Source organism: Carya illinoinensis, chromosome 3 (genome assembly GCF_018687715.1).
Source record: "Carya illinoinensis cultivar Pawnee chromosome 3, C.illinoinensisPawnee_v1, whole genome shotgun sequence".
In the NCBI taxonomy this organism is placed as follows: domain Eukaryota; kingdom Viridiplantae; phylum Streptophyta; class Magnoliopsida; order Fagales; family Juglandaceae; genus Carya; species Carya illinoinensis.
The window spans coordinates 6,646,543-6,666,223 of record NC_056754.1 but is presented as its reverse complement, the minus strand read 5'-3'; the positions used below and the strand labels follow the sequence as shown (position 1 = coordinate 6,666,223).

Below are 19,681 nucleotides of genomic sequence, written 5' to 3'. Positions count from 1 at the left end.
TTTACCCTTTTTAGGATATGCATCTTTCACTTTCATAATCTATCTTACTCATTTTCTAGATCGTCATTTGCTCTCAATTTAATAGAATTACTTTATTAGTTTAGTCTTTCACATCCTAATAGCTTTTCTTTCATCAAGAAAGCCAACAAATTCCTTTCGGAGGTCCATAAAGCAGAAGTCTTTAAGCATACTAAGAATAATAAACAACTATAACAATAAATATATGGGAATTTCTATTTTTGCTCTTTATTTTAGTATATTCAATATATTCCCATTTCAGCTCAATTGCTCTCCAATTAAATCCAAGCCCACAACCAGGAAAGACAACCCTTGGAACAACAAGAAATAGAAATGAACTCCATGTGTCAATAAGAGGCTCCTGATAGATGCAGTGAGTAGAAGAAAAGCAAGCGCAATTTCCTTCTTGTAGAGCCTATTTCTCTTCTTCACAGAAGGGACGTTTTGCTCAACAATTCTAAACTAGATTCATAAAGCCTCCTGAGGATCTTCTCTTCACCTGAAAACTTGGATCCCTTCTCAGAAAATACCAATAAATCTAATTCAGATGATCTACTGTCTTCTTGCCAATATTACAGTTTCAGTTTCATGGAGGGGAGAGAGAGAGAGACCTGGGACAAATACAGAGACAGAGAGAGGAGGGGGGTTTTGGTTTGAGGGAGACGGGGAGAGAGGGGAATAGGGGAGGGGCTGTCACGACAGAAAAGTGAATCCCCTACTGCACGGCTTTGAGGTTTAAAATTGTAGCCCTTACGTGGCACTACATTATAGGTCTCCGATAAATGAAGCATATAGGAAGCTCCAGTGAAAAGTTATTCTCATTTATATATACACAATTTGTAAAATGTAAAGATATATTTATATTTATATATATAAACATATATTTATGTTTTTGTATATATATATATATAGATATTTCTGTTTTTATGTATATATAATATATATAAGGGGGGCGACACCGCCCCGCCATGAGGAGTAGCGGGGTGCGGAGCCCCGCTGCCCACTCCTAAGTGGAATCCTCTAAGGTTAGTTGAACATGCTGACAATCAGTAGAAGATGTTGGGCAAAGTTGCTAACTTGAAGAGTGAGGCTAATCCGTAACATCAATAGCAAAAAAATGAGGTTCAAGTTGATGAACAGAAGAAGGCTACTCCCGAAGGGTATAGGGATGTCGAAAGGAAAGAGTGGGATGTGGTTTCTCTCACTTTTGGCATAGCAGGCCCTAACAAGAGACCCGCACGATGGGCTATTAGCTCAGTGGCAGAGCGTCGACTGCCCCAGCTCCCAACTCATATGGAGAATGAATTAGGCTCGTGTGTTGATGATCTACCAATTGATTCAAGATCTGGGTGATTCATCCAATTTAACTAATGCCGCAATCAGTTGGGAATCCAAAATGACGACACAGTACAAGCCACCATACCTCTAAAGGCTCCGCTTTGCCACATATCCACTCTAGTTTCGTCCCGAACCTCCCCTTGACCCATCCTCCTTTATTCAGATTGTGGGGCATTCGATGCACTTTATGTAGACCAAAAAGAATAGGCTTCTTGCCGACACAGAGCTTCCTTCCCTTCTTATAAGTTACTTATATTTCTTTTACTTTTTGTTGTTTTATTAAAGATGGCTCCTAGAAACACAAATGAATCACATAAATAGATTCCACACACTGATATGCCACACTATCAGTATGCCACGTCTCTCTTTTTCTTCTTCTTCTTCTTTTTTTCCCTTCCTTCTTCCCTTTGACTCTCCATTTTCCTCGCCAGTGTTGTCTACCCCTTGGCCCAACCAACGAACAACGGCCGTCAGCCACACAAACCAAGACTACCTCAACCAACTGACGGTAGCTGTCGACCATGGCATAGTGCACGACAAGCTCATGACACTGCCATGAGCTCCATGTTCCCATTGGTGACTTCTGCTCAACCTGAGGTGGTCGCCGTCAATAGTCCCCGACCACCTTGGTGGGCACTAGAGGGGGGAGAAAGAGAGGGAAAGGGAGAGGAGGGAGAAAGAAAAAAAAATGAGGGGGATACATGACACACTGTCTATAATATTCTTATTTATTAAATTTCAATGACTTATTAAAAACTTTATTCCGTCCACCAATATTATTTTAAATAGAGAACATTGTCATAATTTAAATTATTTAGAAAAATTGTCCTTTATTATAAAAAAAATAAAAATAAAAATTACTTTTTTTTTCTCTCTCCTTAAGTCCATGCTTATCACAAAGATAAATCTATCTACCCTCTTCTAATGTTGAGAACCCCTCCTTGATTTATTTTGTCTTCTGACTTGGTTCATGGAAGGATTCAGGTAATCTGTGTTTATGCAGACACCGATTAGGGTGGAGTTTGGTCCGGTCTCGACTTGGGAGGTTTTGTAGACCATACTGAACCTATTCGGTCCAGAGTTTTTCCATCATGAACCGAACTGAACTCCCTAAGGACCAAGCCAGTTCGGTCTGTTTGTCCCTTTGATCTACCTTATACTTTTTTTTTAATCCAATGGTATTTTGTTTAATACTTATGTAACTATATTCTAATATATTTAATATATACATATATTATACTATTATATATTAGTAATATGCAAATACAATTAGTCTATTAGTATATAATAAACTAGTAATAGTTATTAACTTATTTACTATAATTAATAATACACTAGTACTAATACTATAACTAATAACTATATGTAATAATAGTAATTCTATATGTAATATACTAGTATTATTATATCTCTTCAAACCCCACACATTTATTAATACTCTATGTAATACTATATTCAATAATAGTAATATTCTTATTACTAATATGCTATGTAGTTATAGTGATTTAATACTAACATATTACATATTGAGTTATACTAATACTATTATAAATTTATACATATATGATATATTATAATTTATACTATAACTTTTATAATATGTTAATATATTAATATATACTAATACTATATATTATAGTTAATAGTTATACATTAAAAAATATAATAATACATTGATACTAAATATATATAGTTATAGCCTTATAATGATTTAGTTATTATGAATTTATTATTAGTATAACTGTATAATAGTATTAGTATTAGACTATTAGTCAGTTAGTATAACTTTTTTTTTTGATAAGTCAGTCAGTTAATATAACTATATTCTACATTATTAGTATTAATATAAATATTAGTATTAATTATAGCTATATAGCTTATATTATAATTGAGAGTCTTAGACTATATAATATACTAATAATATTAGTATAACTATACAACTATATATTATTATTAATTATAGTTATTAGTATAAATATATAAATTATAGTATAGTGATAATTATATTAATTAAATATAAGTATAGTAATAATTAAATTATATTAATTATAGTGATAAGTATACTGTATATCTATATATAGTATTAATTATAGTGATTTGTATAACTATATAAATTATATAATAATATATTAGTATTAATAATAGACTATTAGTATATCTATTATTGAAGTATATGGCTTATACAGTGAAAATAGACATATGCTGGAGTGAGGGGAGCTTAGTGTAGCATAGCGACATGGCATCTGCCTTTCTGGGACGTTGATTAGGTTGGTGGTGTTATGGTACTCGGCTATTTTTGTAATTTTCTTTAAATACATCCTTACGTTTCACAATATTTATATATTAGTATTAGTTATAATGATTTAGTATAACTATATTAGTATAAGTATAAGTATAATCTATATTAAACTATCAGTATTTTTTTTATACAACTATTATATAAATAATAGGTTTGAAAACCGACCTATATGGCTCTAACCCGAAACCGACTGATTTGCATGTTTTGAGGGTGGAAACCGTCTGACACTGACCGTGTAAAGGGAAGAAAACCGGCTGGTCATGGTCGGTTTCGGTTGCATGGTCGGTTTGGGCTGTTCTTTTTGGGCCTTTTATTCATAACATTTCTGGGTTCTTTTTGGTCAGTTTGGTCTTTTTTTTTTCTTTTTTATCAATTCATCATCCAATATCTTTTTAAGCTTTTGTTCTCAACTAATCATTCAATTCATCATCTAATATCTTGTAAATTCATCATTTATAATATTAAAAATAAATAAAAATAATAAATAACTAAGGCATTCATCATCATCATATTAACTAACTAATAACTATATTACTTACTACATAATTAAAAATAAATAAAAATAATTTCACTAGATTTTTAGTATTACATATTATAAATTTATAAAACAAGCCAAGTTGTCTTAAGTATAGCAAAATGCAAGTAAAAAAATGACATAAAGAAATGAAAACAAATTGTCTTAAAGACTTAAACATAACAACAATGCACAAAAAAATAAAAAAAAAACGATATTCATGTCCGCTCATTACTGCTTCAGGCCTTCAATCTTCAATTTTAATAGTTGTCACATTTGATTGTGCGACCAACTCTATAAGAATAAAATAGCAAGTATTAGTGAATTCAGATTATGAAAAATACTTAAATTAAATTACAATGAAAATAAATAAAACATTACCCGATTCTACTATAAAGCTCTCCATATTATCCATAACCTCCCGGATATCATTGGGTATTGACAGATGTCTTAATCAATTTTGAGTGCAAATAAGTGTCTCAACAGTATCGAAGCTAAAGAACTCCGAAAAGGACCACGCACACGAGCTTCCATACTAAATGCTGACTCGAATGCAACCGTGGAAACATGCATGACCAATAAGCCTCGTACAATCCTCGTAAATATAGGATAGTTAGTCTCATTTATTTTTCACTAAGTCAACAAGTTAAAATATGCGCTGAGTGCCTCACAATCATCTGATAAATATCGATTAATTTTAGTTTTGGTAATACTAGATTCATTGGCGGAAGATGCCCTATACCACTCTTGAAACCATTTGGTCTCACATTCGTCATCACCTTCATTCATGGATGTAGATGTTAGAGGAGGTTGAGAAACTTGGGTACTCGTGGTGAAACCGAATGTAGCATTATATTCTGCATACAAATTTGCTAATACATGTCTTACATTCGAGACTAACTCCTTAGCACAAAACTCATCATGAATTTTCTTCAAGTGGAAAGTAAGAAACCCTAACTTGCTTCGTGGATCAAGCACAACATCAATTAACATGAACAATTTCATCCTATTTAATGACCCATAATACTTATCATATTTGGTTCTCATGTTTATGGTCATGCTCCTTAAACAACTATTAGTACTCCCGCTCAGCATAATTAATTCAGTTTTGAGATCATAAATCTCTAAAAAATTGGTATTGGTTGTCACATATAAAGATTAAGAAAATCTAGTAGTAGTTTCATAAAACATCTTAAAAAACTTGACAAACACTCGCATTGTCTCCTATTCCTTAGCTTTAGGAGGTCCAATATGCTTATTATCAAAGTAAGAGAGGAAATTATAATCCTCACTCTCCATCTACTTGAAAGTATTCTCAAACTTCTTAGCTACCTCCAATATCAAATAAGTTGAGTTCCATCGTATTTGTACATCAAGACACAACATTTTCTTACAATCAATTTTTTCTTTTTTCGCATATCTCTTAAACTTGTCTAATCTTGCAGGGGATGAACGCACATATCTAACTACATTTTTAATCATTGTAATTGCATTATTGCACTCATTCAAACCCCCACTCACAATAAAATTCAATATATGAGCACAATATCTCATGTGCATATACTTACCTTCAACACATTTCCTGTAAAAAGCTGTTTCAAATATGAAATTGCAGTATTATTCGAACTTACATTATCAACAGTTACAGTAAATATTCTATTAATGCCCAATCAAGCAAGCACGACTCAACATATCTCCCAATAGTGTCCCCTAGATGATTAGGGATTAAACAAAAATTAATTATTTTTCTACAATTTTCAATCCTTATCAATAAAGTGTGCAATTAGACACATATAATTCAAATTCTATATCGATGTCTATATATATGTCGTCAATGAAATCCTCATACCACTATCTTTAAACACTTTTTTAAGTTTTCTCTTTTCTACTTTATACAATTTCATACAATCTCTTGCAACCGTGACACGACATGACACTTAAAACTGATGTTCAAGAGACCAAGCAAATTTTCTAAACCCCTGTCTTTCAACAACCCTAAATGGCATCTCATCAATAATCATCATTTCTACAATAACCAACTTTGCAATTTTTTCATTATATTTGTGGGTTACAAGAGTCCTTAATGTACTACTATCACTCTCTCCAACCCCCTTCTCAGGTGATGCCTCGCCTGTCAATATTTTTTTGTACCTATTCAAAGGTCCACGTTTATGAGGATTTTTACGACATGGAGGCAAATGATTTTGCATCGTTGAAGTTCTGTTCTTTTTTTAGTGGCAAGTGTACATCTTTCCATAATAATTACATTTATCTTTTGGATCATCTACATGACAACCCTCTACCTTTGTAAAATGATCCCATACAATTGACTTGTCCGTTCCTTTTCTCTTTCTTAGGTAATAGACAAGTACTACTAGTAGGGGCACTAGGAAATTTTGATGTTTGAGTCTCTCTCACATCATCTTCTAAGTTAATTGTTGGTTGAGGTTCATTTGTATCAACATCAATCGGAAAAAAAAGAAGAATCCATCTAATTTATAAAACAAAGTATAAATATATTATGTTTATAATTTATATGATCCTATACACAGTAGCTAGTTTGCAACATGACAAACATTACAAGTCTAAAACTCTAATTTAGGTTGTTCACTCATATTCCCTCGATTTATATGAACTATTTTTAAACATACAAAGTCATAGACATAGTGTATTTATACATTTAGAGTCATAGACAAATTCAAAAAATATATTAGATGCTCATGGCCCACGAGCATAGACATAAAAAACATGATACAAGTTATACACACATAGTCAAAAATTAGATTACAACCTCATCTATATATGAGAGATTATATAAATTAACAATCATAGATTATATATAAAGTCAACAAATACATAATACATACAGAGTTAAAAAATACAAGTTAACAATCACAGATTATATATATATATATTATATATATGAGAGGGAAAGAGAAGAGAATGCTCACGAAGGGAGTCAAGGAGGCATGAGGGTTCGTCTGCGGCGTCGTGACTGGGGTCGAATGGAAGTTACGACTCAGTCACGAAGGTACCGTGGAATGGGTGTGACTCAGTGAGAGACTCAGAGAGAGTGAGAGAAAATGGGGGGGAGGTGGTGTTGAAACAGTCTGAGAGAGTGAGAGACGAACAATAGAAGAAGAGAGAAAATGGAAGGGGGAGGGGAGGAACCCTAACTTGTAGAGAGAAATGACGCGGTTTGCTTGAAAGAGTGAGATCAAACGGCGTCGTTGCCTTTATTTTTTCTGAAACATTTAAAACAAAACAGTTTTCATATTTATATATAAAAAATATAAATATAGATGGTCGGTCGGTTCAACAGTTTTATGTAAGGTCGAACTAGGACAGAGCCGACTGAAGTCGGTTTTCATAATTTTCTACTACTGGCTGACTAGTTTTTTGCGTTTTTTGCCGATCCGAGCGTCCGATAGTCGATTTCCATAGGTGGAGGTCAATTTTACAGTTTTATGCATACTCCTAATAAATAATATATATAAATAATAAATAATTTTTTTTTAATTTCCATTTAATCCGGTTTGGGATGAAAAATTTATAGACCGAGATTGAACCGAAAACACTCAATCCTATCAAATCTGGACCGAGACCGACCGGACCCAGCCTCAGGTCAGATTGGTCTGGTCCGGACCGGCTGATTATCGGCCCTTGAGTAGTTCACCGATACACATCTTTAGCATCTGTGTTGGTTGCACGTGCGGCTTACTCGCACGGGACTCTGTCGTAACATAACAATTGTTAGCGCGCTTATATTTCTCGCCAGAGCTCTCTTCTCTGTGAACAACTCAGAAAAAATGCGAACCAGGGCCGAGTCGAAGCGACAGAAACAATCTCCAGGTACCTACATCCCTAGGCTCTACCCATGTACTATATCTTCGTGTTTTCTTCTCTGGGATCTGCTAAAAAAAGGACAATAGAAGAAATTGCAGAGAAATTTATATTTACTTATGTTTATTGTTGGTTTGGTTTCCGGAAAGTGGAGAAACCCGACTTCACCTGAACCAATTTGTTGTCTTATGTTTTCTTCAACGAGGGTCGATTGGCTTCCCCCAGGAATGAGTTCGAAATTAAAAACAAAAAAGACGTTACTTTTTTTTTTTTTTTTAATTTCCCTATACTATTATGCATCCGAACCATGTATAATGCTTGTATTCTGGATTGATTTGGAAGTAAAATAATTGCTGGATTCGTGCGAAAGATAAAACTTTCGGGTTTGGTTGAGATTGCTTTATGGCATTATTGAGTTTTTAATGTTATCGATGGTGGCTAAGAAAAAAAATTGTGGGAAATGAAGTGAAACTGAAGTTTTACATTTGCACTATTGAGACTCCGAAACAAGACAAAACAAAAGATTTGGTCGGGATTTTGAGTTGGAAAGTATAAGTTTATTTTCTTCTCCTATCTCGGCAACTAGACAGTCAAACATAAAGGTTTTAAGAAATGATTTTTTTGATTAGGAAATAAAGGTTTTAAGAAATGATAACTGCACGTGCATTGATACTTGTGTACATTTTCATGGATCTCCTTCGCCTCTTTATACAGTAACTTTGTTACCTACTTTTTTTTTGGTATAAATTTTGGCAGGAATGTTCAATGATAAAAAAGCTCAGCATCATTCAGAAAGCAGAAGCCATTTAGAGTTTTCGAATGATGGTGGTATATTTATCCCCTTAAAGCTTTTATTAGTCTATGTCTAATGCATGTCAGGCAAGGGTTGTGAAGACGAACTTCGTAACTGAAGTGTAATTAACATTTGTATTGATATCAGGAACCCTTGCTGACATATCAGAGGAAGCTGTAGGCAGACTTCTAAAGCGTGCGAATAAGCGCAACTGCTCTGGGAAAAAGAAACATGTTAATATCTCCAGTCGACATGATTCAATAGACACGGTTGGTCCTATGAACTTTTTTTGTTTCTTAAATTTTGGTAGTAACAATTTGATTTGATACTATCCCATTCCCATATGGAATCTTTGGCCTAATGGGCGTGGTGGTACATCTTCAGTCTTAGGAGTTTGGTTTGCCTTTTGTGCAGTTTAGAGATATGACCTAAATTGAATGTTCTCTCAGGGTCTACTAACACCCGTTTGTGCTCTTTTTGTTTTAATTTAATATCAGCCAGCGATTGGACCAAATAGAAATGACAAGCTAGATGTGGATCCAAGGGACGGGGTTGAAGGTTGTAATAGAGATGCACTACAAAAGACTGCAGGAGAAGAGAGACTTGACGGGGGAAGTATGCAGAATGCTTCCCCTGAAAATGAGAACGAATTGAATGACTTGGATTGGGAAGATGGTTCAATTCCCATTTTGGACTCCACAACCAATCTTCCTGTTACTATTGAAATTAGTGAGACACCAAATTCCAATAGAAGGAAACCTTCTCGTCGAGCTTCTGCTGAGGATAAGGTGAACTACATCTTAAATAACATTGGAGACATGGAATTTGTCTCATGAAAACTCTGACACTAAAGGTTAAGGTTTCTGCCCCCTGGCATGCAGGAACTGGCAGAGCTTGTGCATAAGGTTCATTTGCTTTGTTTGCTTGCACGGGGCAGATTAATTGACAGTGCTTGTGATGATCCCCTTATTCAGGTTGGTTCTCCTTGATTATAATGATTGGCACGTCATTGTTATAACTGTCATGAAGGTTCACTTAGAACTCCATTTCCATCTGCGTATGTTATTTTTCTCATTTTACTGTAAGTATGTTACTGTTACAATCTGATGCGGACCTTGCTAATTGTTGTCAGTATTATTGTTACCGTTATTCTTATTATTGTTGTTTTTGCATTAGAATTTTGTACCAGAGGTCACAACACGTTGCATCATATATTAGGAGTTGTATTGAAGTATTGCTCAAGGGTTTATTCTTATTTCTTTTACGCCTTAAGGGTGTCCTGGAAGTACTGGTCCTTAGTCAAGCAGTTGTATTCTGCTTGTTATATTAGGAGAACCTTTGTACACAGTCGGTGAACTTAAGAACTCTCCTCTTTTTCTTATCACTGAACTAAAGAAAAGTTTAGTTCCTTTCTTCTCTCTCTCTCTCTCTCTAAATATTAGTCATCTCCTCTAGGTTTTCATTTTGTATTCAAGGAAATGGAAGAAATGGGAAACTGTTTGTTATTTATGAATAAATCTGACCATTGTGGCAGGCTTCTTTACTTTCACTTCTCCCAAAACACTTGTTGAATGTGTCAAAGGTCACACAACTCACTGCAACTGCTTTGTATCCCCTTGTCCACTGGGTATGCCTCTGTTCGATGATTATACATATCTTTTTCTTGCATAGTGGAAGCTGTTTTTGGTTGTAGTTTCATGACATGTCACTTGTTCTATCTTGTTTGATGCTTTGGATAAAACTTGCAGTTTCAAAATAACTTCCATGTTAGAAGCTCAACCAGTGCAGAGAGGTCATTTCGATTGGGTTTGGCCTCTGCTCTCGAAACTCGTGAAGGGACTCCAGAAGAGGTAGTTTCTTAATTTCTGATGGCTAGAATATTTTTGAAAAGTTTATTGACTTCTTTTTTTTTTTTTTTTTTTTTTCTAATTTATAATCTTCCCTATATATAGTTTGATCAAGTAGCTATACAGGACTATTTATTATTATTTTTATGGTTGTTTGTTTCTTTTTATTGGCTGCATTTCTCAACAAAGTACCAAACTTAGATGGTTGTAAATAATGTTGTGGAATCATGCTTAGTTAATATAAGGGAAATTAAACTTTTTCCTCAGAATTACCACCAGTTTGTCATTTTGCACTCTAAACTACAAAAAACTTAAATTTGCACTGAACTTTTTTTAAGTTTATATTTGCACCCTAAACTACCAATAGGTTTTACTTTGCCCTACTTAGGTGCCTTTCTTGTATAGGTCTTGTGTACACTAGTTATACCTATTCTTTCCATCAAGAAGCTTTTGTTTACTTAGCAAAAAAAGGTTTTATTTTGCACCCACTATTCAACATTGACCATTAAGATTGTGCCATGCGGCCAATTTTCTGTTAATCTTAACGGTTAAATCTTAACTGAGGTTGCAAACTGAAAGATATCCTTAATTTATAGTGCAAATTGAAGCATTTGTAGTTCAGGGTGCAAAGTGAAAAATAGATGGTAGTTTGTAGGTAAAAAGTGTAATTCCCCCTTAATATATATTTTCATGTTGTCTAACTAAAAAGTGTTAAGTATAATATCATACTTATACCCCAAAGGGTTGGCCCAAGTGGTGAAGGCCTTGGTCTTGGGGTATCACTCCCCTCAAGGTCCAAGGTTCAACACCTCATGGGTGCAAACAATCCTTTGGGGTTACACTCCCTGGTGAAAAGCCAGCGATTTAATCAGTTTCGTGTAGGGAAATTTTTGAGGGTGCGGTGCATGGAACCGGGGTTTACTCTGCCAGAGTGGGTTTGAAGGGCCTCACCTTGGAGAGGTTCCCCGACATAAATATATATATATATATACATGATAAAAAATACACACACACATACATGAATTGAGAGCTAGATCACATCAACTTATCCCATCAATGCAAGTCCTCGTGAAGTATGAATTAGAGAGTTGTCCAATTCAAATTCTTGGGATGGTCTTACTTGAAGAGAAGTACATAAGGAAGAAGAAACAAACGAACAATTCAATTTACATAACAATCTTGAAATCAAAAGTGTGCCTAAAGGAGAAGTTGCACGAATATAGAAAGTTGGCTAGACATTTGGGGTGGATAGAAGTTCAGCTAAATCTCAAAAGAACCTTCCAGATTTCTTGGTTCATTGTATTTACATAAAAAAAAAAGATTTCTTGGTTCATCCTTTGTAAATATATGTGATACTTGGTCTGATGCATCATTAATTATTTGCAGTCTTTGTGAACTATTTTCAACCGTGTTTTGCTTGAATGATTCATCTGTTTTTCTGTGCTCTTGGATAGTGGGAGATATGTTTACATATGATGAAGTCTACCTTTTACAGAATTGGTGATGCCATTCAGATTGGGTTAACTGTGATGTTGGAAGAAGTGAATTTCAGTTGATATACATATTTCTTAGTGCTTTAGGGAAAAGTTACTGGTTCATTTTTTCTCTTGCAGATTGTTGCATTGTCTGTGGCACTATTTAGAGCTTTGAATCTTACAACCCGGTATGGTATTTCTATAAATAATATTTCTTTGTTTTCTAATATGAATTTTTTTTGCTGGTCTTGTTTTTATTGTTTTCATGTTTGAAGAATGAATATATATTATTTTTCTCCTCTCTTGCTGCATGCAGGTTTTTTTTTTTTTTTTTTTTAGGTAAGAGATAAATATTATTGATATGAATGGAAAAGGCATAAGCCATGTACACCGGAAGTGTACAGAAGAACACCTAAATACATTCTAACTATGCTGAATTAAAGACAAAAAAGCATGAGCGTTGTCCCCATTTAATACAATAGCGGCAAACCAAAGCAATAAAGTGTGGAGAAAAAAATTCTTCAGCTCCTCTCTTGTACATTCCTTATCATCAAAACAACGCGCATTCCTTTCTAAGCAAATACACCACATGATACATAACGGAATCATCTTTCACATCGCAGCCACTTAATGACAACCTTGCAGCTTCCTTCAACAATCCAACAAATCCACCACCCTCGAGGGCATCACCCAAGGAACATCATTCCTTTGAAAAATCTCATCCCACAACCCCCTTGCTACCTCACAATGCAATAAAAGATGGTCCACAGATTCTCCATTCTTTTTGCACATATAACACCAATCTACCACGACACAACCCCTCTTCCTCAAGTTGTCCGTACAATGGCTCCCACCCAAGAAAACAAAGTTCTTATTTCGGTTGTAAACTCTAGATGGGTATCTTTCAAGTATATGCCCTGTGTACTGGGGATTTGCCATTTATGATGAATAAAACTTCTTGATTACCGATAAAAAAAAAAAGTTGTCTGTAGTCAAGATCTTCCCAAGAACAGCACTCCATACAAAAAAAGCAACTTTAGAGGGCACCCGGGACCTCCATATATTTTTCCAAGGGAACGGAGTATGATCTTGTGTTATCAAGATTTTGTAAGACGCCTTATCCGTGCATTTCTTATTATTAGACCTCCACTTCAATCTATCCCTATTAAGGATGTAATATTATAGTCACATCAACTTGGCATGCATTTATCTGGACAACATATGTGCTTCTCTATATTTAGCAAGGGTAATGATACACCTACAACTCTTTTACAAGTCATTTTAAATCAACCAATGTAATTGTGCCACTTCATTAAATAATAATTTTAATTTTACATAGCTACCCTTTATTTTAAGTAGAGTTATAAAATAGTTGTAGACCAATTGTAGGTTTATCATTTTTTGCAATAGGCACTGTCCTGTGGGATAATAAACCTTTTTGTTTTAACCTCAATGTATATGGAATTAAGGAGGTTGAGAATTGGCAGTTCAGTTTCATTATTGAGATGGTTTTCAGACCTAATTAATTTATATATATATTATTTCTTAAAAACTATAGATGCAGAAGAGCTGAGTTTGAGATTCAGGGAGGACTATTGTTGGGTATTGGAATCTTGAAGTTAAGATGTTGATAGCCAGTGAACTATAGCTCAAATACACCTCTTCTTTTATAAAAATAGGTAGTGGGTACAGCCCTGTGTACTTGGGGAACACCTATTTCATTCTAATTAAGAGTTATTTTTACCTATAAAAAAAATAGGTAGAGGGTACAGTGTTGTTTAATTCTGCAATGGCTGTGTTTGTGGTTACCGCTCAGAAAAGTTAAGATGCAGGTAACAAAAAGTTCATGAATTTAACCTTTTTATTTTTTCAATTCCTGTAGTAGTTATCAACAGCCAATAATTGAGTTACTCATTCTTGACTCTCAGTGACGCTAAACCTTCTATTAAATTCCGCGGGAAATATGTGCTTCTGATTTTCTTGATCTAGATATGTTGACTGGGCTTATATATTCCTTTTCAATTCTTCATTGCTGCCACGGGATTATATATACAAGGTTCATTGCAAAACTACAACTAGTTCTTCAGCTTCGTTAAACAGCCAATGTTGTTTAGGACATAATAGAGATTCTATTCTGTTGCAAGTCCTATCAAAGCTAAGGATGACATTATTTGTATCTTTGTTTTTGTTAGATTAACTTCTTTTCTATCTTTACCTTTATTATCTGGATAGATTCCTGGAAAGCTTCATCTATTGTGCTGAGTTTGATATGAAGGGTATATTTCATGCAAAAGGTATACATTTATTTTCAGGTTTTTGTCCATTTTGGATGTTGCCTCATTAAAACCAGATGCTGGTGAGTCTGAAATTTTCAGTCAAGATGCAAGCAGATTGAGTAACGGGATATTTAAAAGTTCAACTCTAATGGTGGCTAGACCAAACAAGGCTTCTGTCTCTCCCGTTAAATCATTTTCAAGCAATGCAATAGACAATATCTGTGAAACTTCTCAGAGAGGTTCATGCAAAAGCCGGGACAGCTATTCTGCATGTGACATCACTCAATCTGAAGGATCTTCTGTTGCTGGTGACTTGGATAATAAGATGTCAGATTCATTAGCTTGTGAGGCAGGACATGATACCTCTGAAGAATGCCTTACCAAAGTCCAGGGAACAAAGAGGAAAGGGGATCTTGAGTTTGAGAGGCAGTTGGAAATCGCTCTTTCTGCAACAGCAGGTGTGACTCTGGAGAACAAAATACAGTCAAATGCGAGAGACTTAGATGGTAATTCTATGGATTTTGCTTCTCCTCTGAAAAGAGTGAAAAGAATTGTAAGTGAAGAATCTCCTTCTTCCCAGGGGATCTCTACTGCAGTTGGCTCAAGAAAAGTAGGGTCTCCTTTATATTGGGCAGAAGTGTACTGCTGTGGAGAAAACTTGACAGGAAAGTGGGTGCATGTTGATGTTGTCAATGCAGTTGTTGATGGGGAGCAGAAGGTTGAAGCTATGGCTGCTGCATGCAAAACATCTTTGAGATACGTGGTAGCTTTTGCTGGACGAGGGGCTAAAGATGTGACACGCAGGTTTTGCCTCCTTACATTGGTATTTGTAGCATGGAGTCACTTTCTGATTCAGTTGTAACCTGGCTACCCTTCTAGATGGTATCATCTTTCAGTATTATGTTAGATAAGCAATTGATTTGATTCATAATTGTGAGGCCTCATGCCAAAAAATTATCATATATATATATTTGATAAGTTATAATATATATATATATATATAATAGAAATAAAGATAAAGTGAAACATAGAAGTAAATAACAAATTAAATTAAGATTTACCTTTTAATTTCAAATTCTCATAAATATTGCAGAATGGGTATGGATATATTCTAATTACAGGTACTTGTAAATCTACACATTCTACCAAATGATCTCCACACTCAAGTTTAGAGATCCTTCAGTAGAATGTGGAGATCCATAAAGGATTATTATTCACTGCTGTTGTTATGATGTTTTTGGAAAGCAATACATGACAATTTATGTCGAGTGATGTTTATGTTTGGCACGTGTTTCACCTAATGAATGCAAACAGCATTATCAGATTCTTTTTTAATCTATTTACTTCAGTTGCTGTAATTATTTTCTGTTCAGTTTAGATTGCTTAAAGAGGTTCTAATCATCTCATTACCTGGAGGTGGTAATATTATGGGCATATTACAGGTATTGTATGAAGTGGTACAGGATAGCATCACGGCGGGTTAATTCAATTTGGTGGGATGCAGTATTGGCTCCACTGAAAGAGTTAGAGGCTGGTGCCACTGGAGGCATGGTCCATATGGATAAGCAACAAATTGAGAGCTCAACTGAACACAAGAAAGAAAAAACATCTAGAGAGTTGGGTAATCCAAATCAGGATGTTGTTACAGGTGATGCCATCTTGCATGGAATGTCAACCCTAGAAGTCGTGAAAGAGTATGGCAAGAAGATTGACATAGAATCTTCTGTGAACGATTCTTTTGTTGCTACCAGAAGCTCTCTTGAGGATATGGAGTTGGAAACTAGGGCATTAACTGAGCCTCTTCCAACTAATCAGCAGGTACAGTGCATTGCTAGGGTTGGGTTGACATGGTAGTTACATTTCTTGACCGTGTTTTTTTTTTTTTCTCATTGTAAAACTTGTTCTAAAATATGCAGGCCTACAGAAATCATCAACTTTATGCCATTGAACGATGGCTTACTAAATATCAGGTACTTTATCCAAAGGCACCTGTTCTTGGCTTTTGTTCTGGCCATCCAGTTTACCCACGTAGTTGCGTGCAAACACTAAAGACAAAAGAAAGATGGCTACGGGAAGGGCTGCAAGTTAAAGCCCATGAACTTCCTGTGAAGGTTGATTCTGGCTTAAAGGATTCTACTATTGTTACTCTGTCAGGTTTTTTATTCTGTCTGGTTAAAATATTTGTTTATTTATTCTCTCTGGCTAGGAGTTGAAACGTTCTGTAAGGCTTCCCAGAGTATCTGATCCTGAGGATGATGAATGTGGTGGTGGTAATTACGAAGGAACAATTCAACTTTATGGGAAGTGGCAGCTGGAAGCATTGCATCTGCCGCGTGCTGTTAATGGCATCGTGCCAAAGGTGAATTATTAACACCTTGGTTCATATGGAATTGTCCAGATGGTCTGGAAAAAGCATCTAGTTAATATTGAAGTAAAATTTGCTGTTTTATTGGTTGTCGTTAATTCTTAACATTACTGTTTATTTTCGCCTTTAGTTTAGATTGGGTGACAATTGCATGCAGGCAAGTTTTGACATGCCATGCATAGTTTGATCAAAGCAGAGTTAAATTTTTATTCGATGCCTTTATAATAGCTGATTGGATGATGTGCATTTTCTTAACATGAACTCAAACCTATTTACTCAATGACAATAAATGTTGATGTATCTAGAAATGTAGACAACGTTCCAAGCTTGCATTGCAATTGCCTACTTTTTTTAGGCCTTTTTTTTTTTTGGTCTTAAATGTTTATTGTTTAGTTATCTACCATATGTGTTGGGGTATGAACCTCTGGCGGTGGCTTTTAGTTTTGAAAGAAGAGAATACTTGAATGTCAGAAGTATGGCCTTTTGGGGAATTGATCAGTCTCTGTTTTTTAAAATTGTGGTTCTGTCGGATTAATAGCTTTATAAGAATCCTCGAGTAAGGTTTAACTCCCATCAGCATCTAGGGAAAATATAATGGGGATGCTTTCTCATATTAGAATCCTGCTGGCTCAGCCCTTACTGCACAGTGCCAAATCTCCTCGTATTTTGGCCATGTATTTTTCTCTTGGCATTTTGGCATTATTGGGCAAGGATAGATGTTCTTCCTACCTACCAAGCACCAGTTTTAAATCTGATTTTTTATTAAAATTATCTGTTGTCTATGTTTTTGGTGCAATAACAATATCTAAAGCCTGTAGATATGTTCTAACGATTTTATGTTGTTTTGCCATCAACCAGTTCGCATGTGGCAAAACTAAAGCTACGTTTCATAGAATGGAGAATTTAGCAGTAGGATCCTTTATCTTGTTATCTAAGGCTCTGTTTGGCTAGTGCTATTCATTATTTTATTATTATTTTTAACCTACTTTTCACTACAATTCACTACTATTCAATATTTTATCATTAATTTTTTACTATTATTCACAGAATATCTGAGATCACCTTACTACCCAAACGCAACTTACGCTTTTGACTTGTAAAACTGCTGTTTGTGCATGGACCAGTTTCATAAATCCGGTCCATTTCTGTTTGGTTCTCCAGCATTTTCTGTATCACTTACAACTGATTTCTGTATTGGAAACCTAGAATGAACGTGGTCAAGTGGAAGTTTGGTCTGAGAAATGCCTCCCACCTGGGACAGTGCACTTGAGGTTACCGAGGGTGTTCTATGTTGCCAAGAGACTGGAGATTGATTATGCACCTGCCATGGTTGGTTTTGAATTCAGAAATGGACGTTCGCATCCCATCTTTGATGGTATTGTGGTGTGTGCTGAGTTCAAGGATGCAATATTAGAGGTAAACATCTCACACTTTTATGTATGGGTTACTGCCCTTGATAGGGCCTAAAACTTTAGGATTTTTGGTATGTTGTGATTAATATTCTTTTCCTTTTCCGTTTCTTCTTATAGAATTACCGAGCATGCATGAGCTTTTCTCATAAACTAAACTAATCCAGATTTGTTTGCATATTTGTTGGCATTCAATTTGCTGAATATTTATGAATCCTGCTTGATAGTAACTTCTTCTTTTTTGGACTTGAAACAAATGATTTTACAAGGAAACCTTAAAAAATGCTTGTTAATATATATATATTTTTCTGTCTGTGTTCTGATTGCTTCCTGGATTGTGTGAAAACTTATCATGAGGTCTTTTCAAATGGTCCCTGAATTCCAAGTTTCAAGTCCTGAATTTATTGGTTACCTGTTCTCCAGGCATATGTAGAGGAAGAAGAAAGAAGAGAGGTCGAAGAGAAGAAAAGAAACGAAATGCAAGCTATTTCTAGGTGGTATCAGCTTCTCTGTTCCATCATAACTCGGCAAAGGTTGAACAACCGTTATGGTGAGAGTTCATTAGCACAAACCTCCACTGACATCCAACGTAATAGCAGATTATGTGCACACGCTGGCGTATGTGACGGGGATGGGCAATCTCGTGTATGCCAACAAGAAGGTACACATAGTGCTAAGTTGGATTCTTCATCAGCTGCCCTGTCCGAAGACCACGAACATGTATTCTTGACAGAGAACCAAAGTTTTGATGACGAGAGTTTGGTGCTGATAAAGCGATGCCATTGTGGATTTTCAGTCCAAGTGGAAGAATTGTAGCACCATAGACTATTGTTGCGACACTGCTGTACATTTAGACAATGGTTGCAGCCAGTTTTTTCTATTATATAAATTTAATCTCGCACTGTTCGAGTCTTGAAAATGATCCAAAATATATATGGAAAGTAGTAGTTTTACACCAGCGCCTTTAAAAGAATTGCATTAAATCGAGTTCTATATTAAGCTCCATCTGTAAATTCTCAGATATATGTACATCCATTTGATACTGATTCTATGGCCAATTTGGAACTTGCTGCAAGTGTACGGATGTTCAGTACAGAACAGTCAAAATCAAAGGCAATTTGCTGCAACTATGAGTTTAGCATTTCTGGGCTTAAAACCTTTATGAGTATGTCAGTGTGGGAAGACTGCATAAGTGTACACGCCATAAGACAAAACGGTCAGACACTCTTGGCTCCAAATCACATTAAAAACAAAAATGCAATCATTCTAAGTAATAGGTTATTAATGTTTAAAATAGACAAATTTGATAGGTTTCACAAGAAAAAAAACACTGTATTTTATCTATTCATTTAAAATTTTTATACAAATCATTATTCTATTGTACAAGTGTCTCACGAAAAATGTGCAAGGTAGGATTATAGTCTTGTTTAATGAGGCAGAGAGATGAAGGATATAGAGTGACGAAAGGTGATATATAATCTTAGCACAAATAAAAGATTTATTT

General features: G+C 35.1%; 1 protein-coding gene across 3 annotated transcripts; it reads left to right on the top strand.

The window, feature by feature from the left end:
• The first annotated feature begins 7,869 nt into the window (after positions 1 to 7,869).
• Positions 7,870 to 19,132, top strand: LOC122302896 (DNA repair protein RAD4). Of its 3 annotated transcripts, none has more exons than XM_043114356.1 (14): positions 7,870 to 8,021; positions 8,769 to 8,837; positions 8,953 to 9,074; positions 9,303 to 9,593; positions 9,687 to 9,779; positions 10,340 to 10,432; positions 10,554 to 10,655; positions 12,266 to 12,315; positions 14,440 to 15,207; positions 15,846 to 16,221; positions 16,320 to 16,514; positions 16,610 to 16,762; positions 17,975 to 18,184; positions 18,601 to 19,132. In XM_043114356.1, the coding sequence occupies exons 1-14, from the start codon at positions 7,979 to 7,981 to the stop codon at positions 18,991 to 18,993; spliced, it is 2,958 nt and encodes a 985-aa protein (XP_042970290.1). In that variant the 5' UTR covers positions 7,870 to 7,978; the 3' UTR covers positions 18,994 to 19,132. The 3 variants fall into 3 exon arrangements, with proteins under 3 accessions (XP_042970290.1, XP_042970289.1, XP_042970291.1); XM_043114355.1 differs by having other exon boundaries at positions 8,769 to 8,840; XM_043114357.1 differs by lacking the exon at positions 10,340 to 10,432 and having other exon boundaries at positions 8,769 to 8,840.
• Positions 19,133 to 19,681: the final 549 nt, after the last annotated feature.

Bases quoted from the DNA above. Each gene is read 5' to 3' on its own strand.
- LOC122302896 (XM_043114355.1), top strand. From the start codon at position 7,979: ATGCGAACCAGGGCCGAGTCGAAGCGACAGAAACAATCTCCAG. The intron at 8,841-8,952 runs GTATATTTATCC...TATTGATATCAG, and splicing joins AGAGTTTTCGAATGATGGTG to GAACCCTTGCTGACATATCA. The intron at 15,208-15,845 runs GTTTTGCCTCCT...GGCATATTACAG, and splicing joins GCTAAAGATGTGACACGCAG to GTATTGTATGAAGTGGTACA.